Source organism: Ascaphus truei, unplaced genomic scaffold (assembly GCF_040206685.1).
Source record: "Ascaphus truei isolate aAscTru1 unplaced genomic scaffold, aAscTru1.hap1 HAP1_SCAFFOLD_271, whole genome shotgun sequence".
NCBI classification, from domain to species: domain Eukaryota; kingdom Metazoa; phylum Chordata; class Amphibia; order Anura; family Ascaphidae; genus Ascaphus; species Ascaphus truei.
This window is the reverse complement of record NW_027455653.1, coordinates 423,768-440,759: the sequence shown is the minus strand read 5'-3', so window position 1 is coordinate 440,759 and position 16,992 is coordinate 423,768. Positions and strand designations below refer to the sequence as shown.

The following is a 16,992-nucleotide window of genomic DNA, read 5'->3' as shown; positions in this document are numbered from 1 at the left end:
GCTCTGCTATTCCTGTGCTGATACCCCCCTCACACAGCTCTGTCCCTGCCGCACGCTCTGCTATTCCTGTGCTGATACCCCCCCTCACACAGCTCTGTCCCTGCCACACGCTCTGCTATTCTTGTGCTGATACCCCCCTTTCAGCTCTGTCCCTGCCGCACGCCCTGCTATTCCTGTGCTGATACCCCCTCACACAGCTCTGTCCCTGCCGCGCGCTCTGCTATTCCTGTGCTGATACCCCCTCACACAGCTCTGTCCCTGCCGCACGCTCTACTATTCCTGTGCTGATACCCCCCTCACACAGCTCTGTCCCTGCCGCACGCTCTGCTATTCCTGTGCTGATACCCCCTCACACAGCTCTGTCCCTGCCGCACGCTCTGCTATTCCTGTGCTGATACCCCCCTCACACAGCTCTGTCCCTGCCGCGCGCTCTGCTATTCCTGTGCTGATACCCCCCTCACACAGCTCTGTCCCTGCCGCACGCTCTGCTATTCCTGTGCTGATACCCCCTCACACAGCTCTGTCCCTGCCGCACGCTCTGCTATTCCTGTGCTGATACCCCCCTCACACAGCTCTGTCCCTGCCGCACACTCTGCTATTCCTGTGCTGATACCCCCCTCACACAGCTCTGTCCCTGCCGCACGCTCTGCTATTCCTGTGCTGATACCCCCCTCACACAGCTCTGTCCCTGCCGCACGCACTACTATTCCTGTGCTGATACCCCCCCTCACACAGCTCTGTCCCTGCCGCGCGCTCTGCTATTCCTGTGCTGATACCCCTCACACAGCTCTGTCCCTAACGCGCGCTCTGCTATTCCTGTGCTGATACCCCCCTCACACAGCTCTGTCCCTGCCGCGCGCTCTGCTATTCCTGTGCTGATACCCCCTCACACAGCTCTGTCCCTGCCGCGCGCTCTGCTATTCCTGTGCTGATACCCCCTCACACAGCTCTGTCCCTGCCGCGCGCTCTGCTATTCCTGTGCTGATACCCCCCTCACACAGCTCTGTCCCTGCCGCACGCTCTGCTATTCCTGTGCTGATACCCCCCTCACACAGCTCTGTCCCTGCCGCACGCTCTGCTATTCCTGTGCTGATACCCCCCTCACACAGCTCTGTCCCTGCCGCACGCTCTGCTATTCCTGTGCTGATACCCCCTCACACAGCTCTGTCCCTGCCGCGCGCTCTGCTATTCCTGTGCTGATACCCCCCTCACACAGCTCTGTCCCTGCCGCGCGCTCTGCTATTCCTGTGCTGATACCTCCTCACACAGCTCTGTCCCTGCCGCGCGCTCTGCTATTCCTGTGCTGATACCCCCTCACACAGCTCTGTCCCTGCCGCGCGCTCTGCTATTCCTGTGCTGATACCCCCCTCACACAGCTCTGTCCGTGCCGCACGCTCTGCTATTCCTGTGCTGATACCCCCCTCACACAGCTCTGTCCCTGCCGCGCGCTCTGCTATTCCTGTGCTGATACCCCCCTCACACAGCTCTGTCCCTGCCGCGCGCTCTGCTATTCCTGTGCTGATACCCCCCTCACACAGCTCTGTCCCTGCCGCGCGCTCTGCTATTCCTGTGCTGATACCCCCCTCACACAGCTCTGTCCCTGCCGCGCGCTTTGCTATTCCTGTGCTGATACCCCCTCACACAGCTCTGTCCCTGCCGCGCGCTCTGCTATTCCTGTGCTGATACCCCCCTCACACAGCTCTGTCCCTGCCGCACGCTCTGCTATTCCTGCGCTGATACCCCCCTCACACAGCTCTGTCCCTGCCGCACGCTCTGCTATTCCTGTGCTGATACCCCCCTCACACAGCTCTGTCCCTGCCGCGCGCTCTGCTATTCCTGTGCTGATACCCCCCTCACACAGCTCTGTCCCTGCCGCGCGCTCTGCTATTCCTGTGCTGATACCCCCCCCTCACACAGCTCTGTCCCTGCCGCACGCTCTGCTATTCCTGTGCTGATACCCCCCTCACACAGCTCTGTCCCTGCCGCACGCTCTGCTATTCCTGTGCTGATACCCCCCTCACACAGCTCTGTCCCTGCCGCACGCTCTGCTATTCCTGTGCTGATACCCCCCTCACACAGCTCTGTCCCTGCCGCACGCTCTGCTATTCCTGTGCTGATACCCCCCCTCACACACCTCTGTCCCTGCCGCGCGCACTGCTATTCCTGTGCTGATACCCCCTCACACAGCTCTGTCCCTGCCGCACGCTCTGCTATTCCTGTGCTGATACCCCCCTCACACAGCTCTGTCCCTGCCGCGCGCTCTGCTATTCCTGTGCTGATACCCCCCTCACACAGCTCTGTCCCTGCCGCACGCTCTGCTATTCCTGTGCTGATACCCCCCTCACACAGCTCTGTCCCTGCCGCGCGCTCTGCTATTCCTGTGCTGATACCCCCTCACACAGCTCTGTCCCTGCCGCACGCTCTGCTATTCCTGTGCTGATACCCCCCTCACACAGCTCTGTCCCTGCCGCACGCTCTGCTATTCCTGTGCTGATACCCCCCCTCACACAGCTCTGTCCCTGCCACACGCTCTGCTATTCTTGTGCTGATACCCCCCTTTCAGCTCTGTCCCTGCCGCACGCCCTGCTATTCCTGTGCTGATACCCCCTCACACAGCTCTGTCCCTGCCGCGCGCTCTGCTATTCCTGTGCTGATACCCCCTCACACAGCTCTGTCCCTGCCGCACGCTCTGCTATTCCTGTGCTGATACCCCCCTCACACAGCTCTGTCCCTGCCGCACGCTCTGCTATTCCTGTGCTGATACCCCCTCACACAGCTCTGTCCCTGCCGCACGCTCTGCTATTCCTGTGCTGATACCCCCCTCACACAGCTCTGTCCCTGCCGCACACTCTGCTATTCCTGTGCTGATACCCCCCTCACACAGCTCTGTCCCTGCCGCACGCTCTGCTATTCCTGTGCTGATACCCCCCTCACACAGCTCTGTCCCTGCCGCACGCACTACTATTCCTGTGCTGATACCCCCCCTCACACAGCTCTGTCCCTGCCGCGCGCTCTGCTATTCCTGTGCTGATACCCCCCTCACACAGCTCTGTCCCTAACGCGCGCTCTGCTATTCCTGTGCTGATACCCCCCTCACACAGCTCTGTCCCTGCCGCGCGCTCTGCTATTCCTGTGCTGATACCCCCCTCACACAGCTCTGTCCCTGCCGCACGCTCTGCTATTCCTGTGCTGATACCCCCTCACACAGCTCTGTCCCTGCCGCGCGCTCTGCTATTCCTGTGCTGATACCCCCTCACACAGCTCTGTCCCTGCCGCGCGCTCTGCTATTCCTGTGCTGATACCCCCCTCACACAGCTCTGTCCCTGCCGCACGCTCTGCTATTCCTGTGCTGATACCCCCCTCACACAGCTCTGTCCCTGCCGCACGCTCTGCTATTCCTGTGCTGATACCCCCCTCACACAGCTCTGTCCCTGCCGCACGCTCTGCTATTCCTGTGCTGATACCCCCCTCACACAGCTCTGTCCCTGCCGCGCGCTCTGCTATTCCTGTGCTGATACCCCCCTCACACAGCTCTGTCCCTGCCGCGCGCTCTGCTATTCCTGTGCTGATACCTCCTCACACAGCTCTGTCCCTGCCGCGCGCTCTGCTATTCCTGTGCTGATACCCCCTCACACAGCTCTGTCCCTGCCGCACGCTCTGCTATTCCTGTGCTGATACCCCCCTCACACAGCTCTGTCCCTGCCGCGCGCTCTGCTATTCCTGTGCTGATACCCCCCTCACACAGCTCTGTCCCTGCCGCGCGCTCTACTATTCCTGTGCTGATACCCCCCTCACACAGCTCTGTCCCTGCCGCGCGCTCTGCTATTCCTGTGCTGATACCCCCCTCACACAGCTCTGTCCCTGCCGCGCGCTCTGCTATTCCTGTGCTGATACCCCCCTCACACAGCTCTGTCCCTGCCGCGCGCTCTGCTATTCCTGTGCTGATACCCCCCTCACACAGCTCTGTCCCTGCCGCGCGCTCTGCTATTCCTGTGCTGATACCCCCCTCACACAGCTCTGTCCCTGCCGCGCGCTCTGCTATTCCTGTGCTGATACCCCCCTCACACAGCTCTGTCCCTGACGCGCGTTTTGCTATTCCTGTGCTGATACCCCCCTCACACAGCTCTGTCCCTGACGCGCGCTCTGCTATTCCTGTGCTGATACCCCCTCACACAGCTCTGTCCCTGCCGCACGCTCTGCTATTCCTGTGCTGATACCCCCCTCACACAGCTCTGTCCCTGCCGCGCGCTCTGCTATTCCTGTGCTGATACCCCCCTCACACAGCTCTGTCCCTGCCGCGCGCTCTGCTATTCCTGTGCTGATACTCCCCCTCACACAGCTCTGTCCCTGCCGCACGCTCTGCTATTCCTGTGCTGATACCCCCCCTCACACAGCTCTGTCCCTGCCGCACGCTCTGCTATTCCTGTGCTGATACCCCCCTCACACAGCTCTGTCCCTGCCGCACGCTCTGCTATTCCTGTGCTGATACCCCCCTCACACAGCTCTGTCCCTGCCGCGCGCTCTGCTATTCCTGTGCTGATACCCCCCTCACACAGCTCTGTCCCTGACGCGCGCTCTGCTATTCCTGTGCTGATACCCCCCTCACACAGCTCTGTCCCTGCCGCGCGCTCTGCTATTCCTGTGCTGATACCCCCCTCACACAGCTCTGTCCCTGCCGCGCGCTCTGCTATTCCTGTGCTGATACCCCCCTCACACAGCTCTGTCCCTGACGCGCGCTCTGCTATTCCTGTGCTGATACCCCCCTCACACAGCTCTGTCCCTGCCGCGCGCTCTGCTATTCCTGTGCTGATACCCCCCTCACACAGCTCTGTCCCTGCCGCGCGCTCTGCTATTCCTGTGCTGATACCCCCCTCACACAGCTCTGTCCCTGCCGCGCGCTCTGCTATTCCTGTGCTGATACCCCCCTCACACAGCTCTGTCCCTGACGCGCGCTCTGCTATTCCTGTGCTGATACCCCCCTCACACAGCTCTGTCCCTGCCGCGCGCTCTGCTATTCCTGTGCTGATACCCCCCTCACACAGCTCTGTCCCTGCCGCGCGCTCTGCTATTCCTGTGCTGATACCCCCCTCACACAGCTCTGTCCCTGACGCGCGCTCTGCTATTCCTGTGCTGATACCCCCTCACACAGCTCTGTCCCTGCCGCGCGCTCTGCTATTCCTGTGCTGATACCCCCCTCACACAGCTCTGTCCCTGCCGCGCGCTCTGCTATTCCTGTGCTGATACCCCCCTCACACAGCTCTGTCCCTGCCGCGCGCTCTGCTATTCCTGTGCTGATACCCCCCTCACACAGCTCTGTCCCTGCCGCGCGCTGTGCTATTCCTGTGCTGATACCCCCCTCACACAGCTCTGTCCCTGACGCGCGCTCTGCTATTCCTGTGCTGATACCCCCTCACACAGCTCTGTCCCTGCCGCGCGCTCTGCTATTCCTGTGCTGATACCCCCCTCACACAGCTCTGTCCCTGCCGCGCGCTCTGCTATTCCTGTGCTGATACCCCCTCACACAGCTCTGTCCCTGCCGCGCGCTCTGCTATTCCTGTGCTGATACCCCCCTCACACAGCTCTGTCCCTGCCGCGCGCTCTGCTATTCCTGTGCTGATACCCCCCTCACACAGCTCTGTCCCTGCCGCGCGCTCTGCTATTCCTGTGCTGATACCCCCTCACACAGCTCTGTCCCTGCCGCACGCTCTGCTATTCCTGTGCTGATACCCCCCTCACACAGCTCTGTCCCTGCCGCACGCTCTGCTATTCCTGTGCTGATACCCCCTCACACAGCTCTGTCCCTGCCGCACGCTCTGCTATTCCTGTGCTGATACCCCCCTCACACAGCTCTGTCCCTGCCGCACACTCTGCTATTCCTGTGCTGATACCCCCCTCACACAGCTCTGTCCCTGCCGCACGCTCTGCTATTCCTGTGCTGATACCCCCCTCACACAGCTCTGTCCCTGCCGCACGCACTACTATTCCTGTGCTGATACCCCCCCTCACACAGCTCTGTCCCTGCCGCGCGCTCTGCTATTCCTGTGCTGATACCCCCCTCACACAGCTCTGTCCCTAACGCGCGCTCTGCTATTCCTGTGCTGATACCCCCCTCACACAGCTCTGTCCCTGCCGCGCGCTCTGCTATTCCTGTGCTGATACCCCCCTCACACAGCTCTGTCCTTGCCGCGCGCTCTGCTATTCCTGTGCTGATACCCCCTCACACAGCTCTGTCCCTGCCGCGCGCTCTGCTATTCCTGTGCTGATACCCCCTCACACAGCTCTGTCCCTGCCGCGCGCTCTGCTATTCCTGTGCTGATACCCCCCTCACACAGCTCTGTCCCTGCCGCACGCTCTGCTATTCCTGTGCTGATACCCCCCTCACACAGCTCTGTCCCTGCCGCACGCTCTGCTATTCCTGTGCTGATACCCCCCTCACACAGCTCTGTCCCTGCCGCACGCTCTGCTATTCCTGTGCTGATACCCCCCTCACACAGCTCTGTCCCTGCCGCGCGCTCTGCTATTCCTGTGCTGATACCCCCCTCACACAGCTCTGTCCCTGCCGCGCGCTCTGCTATTCCTGTGCTGATACCTCCTCACACAGCTCTGTCCCTGCCGCGCGCTCTGCTATTCCTGTGCTGATACCCCCTCACACAGCTCTGTCCCTGCCGCACGCTCTGCTATTCCTGTGCTGATACCCCCCTCACACAGCTCTGTCCCTGCCGCGCGCTCTGCTATTCCTGTGCTGATACCCCCCTCACACAGCTCTGTCCCTGCCGCGCGCTCTACTATTCCTGTGCTGATACCCCCCTCACACAGCTCTGTCCCTGCCGCGCGCTCTGCTATTCCTGTGCTGATACCCCCCTCACACAGCTCTGTCCCTGCCGCGCGCTCTGCTATTCCTGTGCTGATACCCCCCTCACACAGCTCTGTCCCTGCCGCGCGCTCTGCTATTCCTGTGCTGATACCCCCCTCACACAGCTCTGTCCCTGCCGCGCGCTCTGCTATTCCTGTGCTGATACCCCCCTCACACAGCTCTGTCCCTGCCGCGCGCTCTGCTATTCCTGTGCTGATACCCCCCTCACACAGCTCTGTCCCTGACGCGCGTTTTGCTATTCCTGTGCTGATACCCCCCTCACACAGCTCTGTCCCTGACGCGCGCTCTGCTATTCCTGTGCTGATACCCCCTCACACAGCTCTGTCCCTGCCGCACGCTCTGCTATTCCTGTGCTGATACCCCCCTCACACAGCTCTGTCCCTGCCGCACGCTCTGCTATTCCTGTGCTGATACCCCCCCTCACACAGCTCTGTCCCTGCCGCACGCTCTGCTATTCCTGTGCTGATACCCCCCTCACACAGCTCTGTCCCTGCCGCACGCTCTGCTATTCCTGTGCTGATACCCCCCTCACACAGCTCTGTCCCTGCCGCGCGCTCTGCTATTCCTGTGCTGATACCCCCCTCACACAGCTCTGTCCCTGACGCGCGCTCTGCTATTCCTGTGCTGATACCCCCCTCACACAGCTCTGTCCCTGCCGCGCGCTCTGCTATTCCTGTGCTGATACCCCCCTCACACAGCTCTGTCCCTGCCGCGCGCTCTGCTATTCCTGTGCTGATACCCCCCTCACACAGCTCTGTCCCTGACGCGCGCTCTGCTATTCCTGTGCTGATACCCCCTCACACAGCTCTGTCCCTGCCGCGCGCTCTGCTATTCCTGTGCTGATACCCCCCTCACACAGCTCTGTCCCTGCCGCGCGCTCTGCTATTCCTGTGCTGATACCCCCCTCACACAGCTCTGTCCCTGCCGCGCGCTCTGCTATTCCTGTGCTGATACCCCCCTCACACAGCTCTGTCCCTGACGCGCGCTCTGCTATTCCTGTGCTGATACCCCCCTCACACAGCTCTGTCCCTGCCGCGCGCTCTGCTATTCCTGTGCTGATACCCCCCTCACACAGCTCTGTCCCTGCCGCGCGCTCTGCTATTCCTGTGCTGATACCCCCCTCACACAGCTCTGTCCCTGACGCGCGCTCTGCTATTCCTGTGCTGATACCCCCTCACACAGCTCTGTCCCTGCCGCGCGCTCTGCTATTCCTGTGCTGATACCCCCCTCACACAGCTCTGTCCCTGCCGCGCGCTCTGCTATTCCTGTGCTGATACCCCCCTCACACAGCTCTGTCCCTGCCGCGCGCTCTGCTATTCCTGTGCTGATACCCCCCTCACACAGCTCTGTCCCTGCCGCGCGCTGTGCTATTCCTGTGCTGATACCCCCCTCACACAGCTCTGTCCCTGACGCGCGCTCTGCTATTCCTGTGCTGATACCCCCTCACACAGCTCTGTCCCTGCCGCGCGCTCTGCTATTCCTGTGCTGATACCCCCCTCACACAGCTCTGTCCCTGCCGCGCGCTCTGCTATTCCTGTGCTGATACCCCCTCACACAGCTCTGTCCCTGCCGCACGCTCTGCTATTCCTGTGCTGATACCCCCCTCACACAGCTCTGTCCCTGCCGCGCGCTCTGCTATTCCTGTGCTGATACCCCCCTCACACAGCTCTGTCCCTGCCGCGCGCTCTGCTATTCCTGTGCTGATACTCCCCCTCACACAGCTCTGTCCCTGCCGCACGCTCTGCTATTCCTGTGCTGATACCCCCCTCACACAGCTCTGTCCCTGCCGCGCGCTCTGCTATTCCTGTGCTGATACTCCCCCTCACACAGCTCTGTCCCTGCCGCGCGCTCTGCTATTCCTGTGCTGATACCCCCCTCACACAGCTCTGTCCCTGCCGCGCGCTCTGCTATTCCTGTGCTGATACCCCCCTCACATAGCTCTGTCCCTGCCGCGCGCTCTGCTATTCCTGTGCTGATACCCCCCTCACACAGCTCTGTCCCTGACGCGCGCTCTGCTATTCCTGTGCTGATACCCCCCTCACACAGCTCTGTCCCTGACGCGCGCTCTGCGGTTCCGCGCTCACGCGCAGCCTCTGCTATTCCAGGATTAAGCACGTGGAGAAGGCGAATGACGCGCTGGCCATCGACATTCTGCTAATTACTGACGAGCTTTTCAGGTGAGCGCAGAGGGGGGCGCTCTGCGGGGCGAGGGGCGGACGCTCTCTCGCCCCGTGTGTCACCCCACCTCCCCAGGCTCTTTTGTCCCGTGTGACATCCCCCTCCCCCCGGCTCTCTCTCGCCCCGTGTGACACTTTCCCCCCCCCGTCTCTCGCCCCGTGTGACACTTCCCCCCCCCCCCCCCGTCTCTCTTGCCCCGTGTGACACTTCCCCCCCCCCCCCCCGTCTCTCTCGCCCCGTGTGACATTCCCCCTTCCCGGCTCTCTCGCCCCGTGTGACCCCCTGAACCCGGCTCTCTCGCCCCGTGTGACCCCCTGAACCCGGCTCTCTCGCCCCGTGTGACCCCCCCCCTTCTCTCTCGCCCCGTGTGACCCCCTGCACCCGGCTCTCTCGCCCCGTGTGACCCCCTGAACCCGGCTCTCTCGCCCCGTGTGACCCCCCCCGTCTCTCTCGCCCCGTGTGACCCCCTGCACCCGGCTCTCTCGTCCCGTGTGACCCCCTGCCCCCGGCTCTCTCGCCCCGTGTGACCCCCCACCTCCCCCCGGCTCTCTCGCCCCGTGTGACCCCCTGCACCCGGCTCTCTCGCCCCGTGTGACCCCCTGCACCCGGCTCTCTCGCCCCGTGTGACCCCCTGCACCCGGCTCTCTCGCCCCGTGTGACCCCCTGCACCCGGCTCTCTCGCCCCGTGTGACACTTACCCCCCGGCTGTCTCGCCCCGTGTGACACTTCCCCCTCCCCCCGGCTGTCTCGCCCCGTGTGACATCCCCGTCCCCCCCCCGGCTTTGTCGCCCCGTGTGACACCCCCCCCCACCTGGCTTTTTCGCCCCGTGTGACCCCCTGAACCCGGCTCTCTCGCCCCGTGTGACCCCCTGAACCCGGCTCTCTCGCCCCGTGTGACCCCCTGAACCCGGCTCTCTCGCCCCGTGTGACCCCCTGAACCCGGCTCTCTCGCCCCGTGTGACCCCCTGAACCCGGCTCTCTCGTCCCGTGTGACCCCCTGAACCCGGCTCTCTCACCCGTGTGACCCCCTGCACCCGGCTCTCTCGCCCCGTGTGACCCCCCACCCCCCCCCCGTCTCTCTCGCCCCATGTGACCCCCTGCACCCGGCTCTCTCGCCCCGTGTGACCCCCCCCCCCGGCTCTCTCGCCCCGTGTGACCCCCCCCCCGGCTCTCTCGCCCCGTGTGACACTTCCCCCCCTTCTCTCTCGCCCCGTGTGACCCCCTGCACCCGACTCTCTCGCCCCGTGTGACCCCCTGCCCCCGGCTCTCTCGCCCCGTGTGACCCCCCACTCCCTCCCGTCTCTCTCGCCCCGTGTGACCACCTGCACCCGGCTGTCTCGCCCCGTGTGACACTTCCCTCTCCCCCCGGCTCTCTCGCCCCGTGTGAGCCTCCCCACCCGTCTCTCTCGCCCTGTGTGACACCCCCCCCCCCCCCGGCTCTCTCGTCCCGTGTGACGCCCTGAACCCGGCTCTCTCGTCCCGTGTGACCCCCTGAACCCGGCTCTCTCACCCGTGTGACCCCCTGCACCCGGCTCTCTCGCCCCGTGTGACCCCCCACCCCCCCCCGTCTCTCTCGCCCCATGTGACCCCCTGCACCCGGCTCTCTCGCCCCGTGTGACCCCCCCCCCCCCGGCTCTCTCGCCCCGTGTGACCCCCCCCCGGCTCTCTCGCCCCGTGTGACACTTCCCCCCCTTCTCTCTCGCCCCGTGTGACCCCCTGCACCCGGCTCTCTCGCCCCGTGTGACCCCCTGCCCCCGGCTCTCTCGCCCCGTGTGACCCCCCACTCCCTCCCGTCTCTCTCGCCCCGTGTGACCACCTGCACCCGGCTGTCTCGCCCCGTGTGACACTTCCCTCTCCCCCCGGCTCTCTCGCCCCGTGTGAGCCTCCCCACCCGTCTCTCTCGCCCTGTGTGACACCCCCCCCCCCCCCCCGGCTCTCTCGCCCCGTGTGACCCTCCCCACCCGTCTCTCTCGCCCCGTGTGACATCCCCCTCTCCCCCCGGCTTTTTCGCCCCGTGTGACCCCCTGCCCCCGGCTCTCTCGCCCCGTGTGACCCCCTCCCCCCGTCTCTCTCGCCCCGTGTGACCCCCTGCACCCGGCTCTCTCGTCCCGTGTGACCCCCTGCCCCCGGCTCTCTCGCCCCGTGTGACCCCCCACCTCCCCCCGGCTCTCTCGCCCCGTGTCACCCCCTGAACCCGGCTCTCTCGCCCCGTGTGACGCCCTGCACCCGGCTCTCTCGCCCCGTGTGACCCCCTGCACCCGGCTCTCTCGCCCCGTGTGACCCCCTGCCCCCGGCTCTCTCGCCCCGTGTGACCCCCCTCCCCCCCCGGCTCTCTCGCCCCGTGTGACCCTCCCCACCCATCTCTCTCGCCCCGTGTGACACCCCCCTCCCCCCACCCGTCTCTCTCGCCCCGTGTGACACCCCCCTCCCCCCACCCGTCTCTCTCGCCCAGTGTGACCCTCCCCACCCGTCTCTCTCGCCCCGTGTGACCCCCTGCACCCGGCTCTCTCGCCCCGTGTGACACCCTGCCCCCGTCTCTCTCGCCCCGTGTTACACCCCCCTCCCCCCACCCGTCTCTCTCGCCCCGTGTGACACCCCCCTCCCCCCACCCGTCTCTCTCGCCCAGTGTGACCCTCCCCACCCGTCTCTCTCGCCCCGTGTGACCCCCTGCACCCGGCTCTCTCGCCCCGTGTGACCCCCCACCCCCTCCCCCCCCCGGCTCTCTCGCCCCGTGTGACCCTCCCCACCCATCTCTCTCGCCCCGTGTGACACCCCCCTCCCCCCACCCGTCTCTCTCGCCCCGTGTGACACCCCCCTCCCCCCACCCGTCTCTCTCGCCCAGTGTGACCCTCCCCACCCGTCTCTCTCGCCCCGTGTGACCCCCTGCACCCGGCTCTCTCGCCCCGTGTGACACCCTGCCCCCGTCTCTCTCGCCCCGTGTGACGCTCCCCACCCGTCTCTCTCGCCCTGTGTGACCCCTCTCCCTCTCAGGCATCAGGATGTGGCGACTCGCAGCCGATATGTCAGACTGGTGGACAGTGTGAGGGAGAACGGGGGGAGCGTGAGGTGAGAGGGGGGGAGCGGGAGTGCTGGGGGGGGGCGTGGGGAGCGGGGGGGAAGAGGGGTGGTGGTAGAGCGTAAGGGGAGGTGGTGAGGGTGAGTGTGGGTGCTGGGAGGGGGATGTAGTGAGTGCTGGGGGGAGGTCGTGAGTGCTGGTGATAGTGAGTGTGAGTGCTGGGGATAGTGAGTGTGAGTGCTGGGGATAGTGAGTGTGGGTGCTGGGGGAGGTAGTGAGTGTGAGTGCTGGGGGGAGGTAGTGGGACTGCTGGGGGGGAGGTAATGAGTGTGGTTGCTGGGGGGGGGGGATAGTGAGTGCTGGGGGGAGGTAGTGAGTGCTGGGGGGAGGTAGTGAGTGGGAGTGCTGGGGGGGGGTAGTGAGTGTGAGTGCTGGGGGGAGGTAGTGAGTGCTGGGGGGAGGTAGTGAGTGTGAGTGCTGGGGGGAGGTAGTGGGACTGCTGGGGGGGAGGTAATGAGTGTGGTTGCTGGGGGGGGGGGGATAGTGAGTGCTGGGCGCTGTCTCTCTCACACTCTATTTTCTCTGTAGGATTTTCTCCAGTATGCACGTCTCAGGAGAGCGTAAGTAACATGCGGGGGGGGGGGGGGCGCAGGTAGTCAGTGGCAGAGCTGGGGGGGGCGCAGGTATTCAGTGGCAGAGCTGGGGGGGGCGCAGGTAGTCAGTGGCAGAGCTGGGGGGGGCGCAGGTAGTCAGTGGCAGAGCTGGGGGGGACGCAGGTAGTCAGTGGCAGAGCTGGGGGGGTGGCGCAGGTAGTCAGTGGCAGAGCTGGGGGGGCAGGTAGTCAGTGGCTGGGGGGGAGGGGGGGACGCAGGTAGTCAGTGGCAGAGCTGGGGGGGGGCGCAGGTAGTCAGTGGCAGAGCTGGGGGGGGGCGCAGGTAGTCAGTGGCAGAGCTGGGGGGGGGCGCAGGTAGTCAGTGGCAGAGCTGTGGGGGGGGCGCAGGTAGTCAGTGGCAGAGCTGGGGGGGGCGCAGGTAGTCAGTGGCAGAGCTGGGGGTGGGCGCAGGTAGTCAGTGGCAGAGCTGGGGGGGGCGCAGGTAGTCAGTGGCAGAGCTGGGGGGGGCGCAGGTAGTCAGTGGCACAGCTGGGGGGGCAGGTAGTCAGTGGCAGAGCTGGGGGGGGCGCAGGTAGTCAGTGGCAGAGCTGGGGGGGGCGCAGGTAGTCAGTGGCAGAGCTGGGGGGGGGGTGCAGGTAGTCAGTGGCAGAGCTGGGGGGGGCGCAGGTAGTCAGTGGCAGAGCTGGGGGGGGCGCAGGTAGTCAGTGGCAGAGCTGGGGGGGGGCGCAGGTAGTCAGTGGCAGAGCTGTGGGGGGGGGGCGCAGGTAGTCAGTGGCAGAGCTGGGGGGGGCGCAGGTAGTCAGTGGCAGAGCTGGGGGGTGGGGGGGCGCAGGTAGTCAGTGGCAGAGCTGGGGGGGGTGGCGCAGGTAGTCAGTGGCAGAGCTGAGGGGGGCGCAGGTAGTCAGTGGCAGAGCTGGGGGGGGCAGGTAGTCAGTGGCAGAGCTGGGGGGGGGCGCGCAGGTAGTCAGTGGCAGAGCTGGGGGGGGGCGCAGGTAGTCAGTGGCAGAGCTGGTGGGGGGGCGCAGGTAGTCAGTGGCAGAGCTGGGGGGGGGCGCAGGTAGTCAGTGGCAGAGCTGGGGGGGCGCAGGTAGTCAGTGGCAGAGCTGGGGGGGGCGCAGGTAGTCAGTGGCAGAGCTGGGGGGGCGCAGGTAGTCAGTGGCACAGCTGGGGGGGGGCGCAGGTAGTCAGTGGCAGAGCTGGGGGGGCGCAGGTAGTCAGTGGCACAGCTGGGGGGGGCAGGTAGTCAGTGGCAGAGCTGGGGGGGGCGCAGGTAGTCAGTGGCAGAGCTGGGGGGGGCGCAGGTAGTCAGTGGCAAAGCTGGGGGGGGGCAGGTAGTCAGTGGCAGAGCTGGGGGGGGCGCAGGTAGTCAGTGGCAGAGCTGGGGGTGGGCGCAGGTAGTCAGTGGCAGAGCTGGGGGGGGGGCGCAGGTAGTCAGTGGCAGAGCTGGGGGGGGCGCAGGTAATCAGTGGCAGAGCTGGGGGGGGGTGCAGGTAGTCAGTGGCAGAGCTGGGGGGGGCGCAGGTAGTCAGTGGCAGAGCTGTGGGGGGGGGGGGCGCAGGTAGTCAGTGGCAGAGCTGGGGGGGGCGCAGGTAGTCAGTGGCAGAGCTGGGGGGTGGGGGGGCGCAGATAGTCAGTGGCAGAGCTGGGGGGGGGGCGCGGGTAGTCAGTGGCAGAGCTGGGGGGGGGGCGCGGGTAGTCAGTGGCAGAGCTGGGGGGGGGCAGGTAGTCCGTGGCAGAGCTGGGGGGGGTGCGCAGGTAGTCAGTGGCAGAGCTGGGGGGGGCGCAGGTAGTCAGTGGCAGAGCTGTGGGGGGGCGCAGGTAGTCAGTGGCAGAGCTGGGGGGGGCGCAGGTAGTCAGTGGCAGAGCTGTGGGGGGGGGGGGCGCAGGTAGTCAGTGGCAGAGCTGGGGGGGGGCGCAGGTAGTCAGTGGCAGAGCTGGGGGGGGGGCGCGGGTAGTCAGTGGCAGAGCTGGGGGGGGGGGCGCGGGTAGTCAGTGGCAGAGCTGGGTGGTGGGGGGGCGCAGATAGTCAGTGGCAGAGCTGGGGGGGGGGTGGCGCAGGTAGTCAGTGGCAGAGCTGGGGGGGGGGCGCGGGTAGTCAGTGGCAGAGCTGGGGGGGGGCGCGGTAGTCAGTGGCAGAGCTGGGGGGGGGGCAGGTAGTCAGTGGCAGAGCTGGGGGGGGGTGCGCAGGTAGTCAGTGGCAGAGCTGGGGGGGGGGGCGCAGGTAGTCAGTGGCAGAGTTGGGGGGGGGCGCAGGTAGTCAGTGGCAGAGCTGGGGATGGGCTCAGGTAGTCAGTGGCAGAGCTGGGGGGGGCGCAGGTAGTCAGTGGCAGAGCTGTGGGGGGGCGCAGGTATTCAGTGGCAGAGCTGGGGGGGGGGCGCAGGTAGTCAGTGGCAGAGCTGAGGGGGGCGCAGGTAGTCAGTGGCAGAGCTGGGGGGTGGGGGGGCGCAGATAGTCAGTGGCAGAGCTGGGGGGGGGTGGCGCAGGTAGTCAGTGGCAGAGCTGGGGGGGGGGGGTGGCGCAGGTAGTCAGTGGCAGAGCTGGGGGGGGCGCGGGTAGTCAGTGGCAGAGCTGGGGGGGGGGGGCGCGGGTAGTCAGTGGCAGAGCTGGGGGGGGGGCAGGTAGTCAGTGCAGAGCTGGGGGGGTGCGCAGGTAGTCAGTGGCAGAGCTGGGGGGGGGGCGCAGGTAGTCAGTGGCAGAGCTGGGGGGGGGGCCAGGTAGTCAGTGCAGAGCTGGGGGGCGCAGGTAGTCAGTGGCAGAGCTGGGGGGGCGCAGGTAGTCAGTGCAGAGCTGGGGGGGCGCAGGTAGTCAGTGGCAGAGCTGGGGGGGCGCAGGTAGTCAGGTGGCACAGCTGGGGGGGGGGCAGGTTGTCAGTGGCAGAGCTGGTGGGGGGCGCGCAGGTAGTCAGTGGCAGAGCTGGGGGGGCGCGCAGGTAGTCAGTGGCAGAGCTGGGGGGGGCGCAGGTAGTCAGTGGCTGGGGGGAGGGGGCGGCGCAGGTAGTCAGTTCGCAGAGCTGGGGGGGCCGCAGGTAGTCAGTGGCAGAGCTGGGGGGGGGCGCAGGTAGTCAGTGCAGAGCTGGGGGGGGGCGCAGGTAGTCATTGGCAGAGCTGGGGGGGGGCGCAGGTAGTCAGTGGGGGGGCGCAGGTAGTCAGTGGCAGAGCTGGGGGGGGGCGCAGTTATTCAGTGGCAGAGCTGGGGGGGGGGTGGCGCAGGTAGTAAGTGGCAGAGCTGGGGGGGCGCAGGTAGTCAGTGGCAGAGCTGGGGGGGCGCGGGTAGTCAGTGGCAGAGCTGGGGGGGGCGCAGGTAGTCAGTGGCAGAGCTGGGGGGGGCAGGTAGTCAGTGGCAGAGCTGGGGGGGGTCGAAGATAGTCAGTGGCAGAGCTGGGGGGGCGCAGGTAGTCAGTGGCACAGCTGGGGGGGGCAGGTAGTCAGTGGCAGAGCTGGGGGGGGTCGAAGATAGTCAGTGGCAGAGCTGGGGGGGCGCAGGTAGTCAGTGGCAGAGCTGGGGGGGGGGCACAGGTAGTCAGTGGCAGAGCTGGGGGGCGCAAGTAGTCAGTGGCTGAGCTGGGGGGGGTGCAGGTAGTCAGTGGCAGAGCTGGGGGGGCAGGTAGTCAGTGGCAGAGCTGGGGGGGCGCAGGTAGTCAGTGGCAGAGCTGGGGGGGGCAGGTAGTCAGTGGCAGAGCTGGGGGGGGCGCAGGTAGTCAGTGGCAGAGCTGGGGGGGAGCAGGTTGAGTCAGCTGTAGGGGGGGGCAGGTTGAGTCAGCGAGAGGGGGGGCAGGTAGAGTGAGCGGGGGGGTGCAGGTAGAGTCAGCGGGTGGGGGGGGCAGGTGGAGTGAGCGTGGGGGGTACAGGTAGCGTCAGCGGGAGGGGGGGCTGGTTGAGTCAGCGGGAGGGGGAGCAGGTTGAGTCAGCGGGAGGGGGGGCAGGTTGAGTCAGCGGGAGAGGGGGGGCAGGTTGAGTCAGCGGAAGGGGGGGGCAGGTTGAGTCAGCGGGAGGGGGGGGCAGGTAGAGTCAGCGAGAGGGTGGGGGCAGGTAGAGTGAGCAGGGGGGCGCAGGTTGAGTCAGCGGGAGGGGGGGCAGGTAGAGTCAGCGAGAGGGGGGGCTGGTTGAGTCAGCGAGAGGGGGGGCAGGTTGAGTCAGCGAGAGGGGGGGCAGGTTGAGTCAGCGGGAGGGGGGGCAGGTTGAGTCAGCGGGAGGGGGGGCAGGTTGAGTCAGCGGGAGGGGGGGCAGGTTGAGTCAGCGGGAGGGGGGCAGGTTGAGTCAGCGGGAGGGGGGGCAGGTTGAGTCAGCGGGAGAGGGGGGGCAGGTTGAGTC

The 16,992-nt window shown here is 66.0% G+C and overlaps 1 protein-coding gene across 2 annotated transcripts in view; it reads left to right on the top strand.

The window, feature by feature from the left end:
• PELO (pelota mRNA surveillance and ribosome rescue factor) overlaps window positions 1-16,992 on the top strand; it is a 62,122-nt gene that overhangs the window by 42,225 nt on the left and 2,905 nt on the right. For both annotated transcript variants that reach the window (XM_075582899.1, XM_075582898.1), the window contains exons 10-12: window positions 8,980-9,051; window positions 12,044-12,118; window positions 12,657-12,688. In XM_075582899.1, the coding sequence (XP_075439014.1) occupies window positions 8,980-9,051; window positions 12,044-12,118; window positions 12,657-12,688 (179 nt within the window). The remainder of the gene's footprint in view (window positions 1-8,979; window positions 9,052-12,043; window positions 12,119-12,656; window positions 12,689-16,992) is intronic.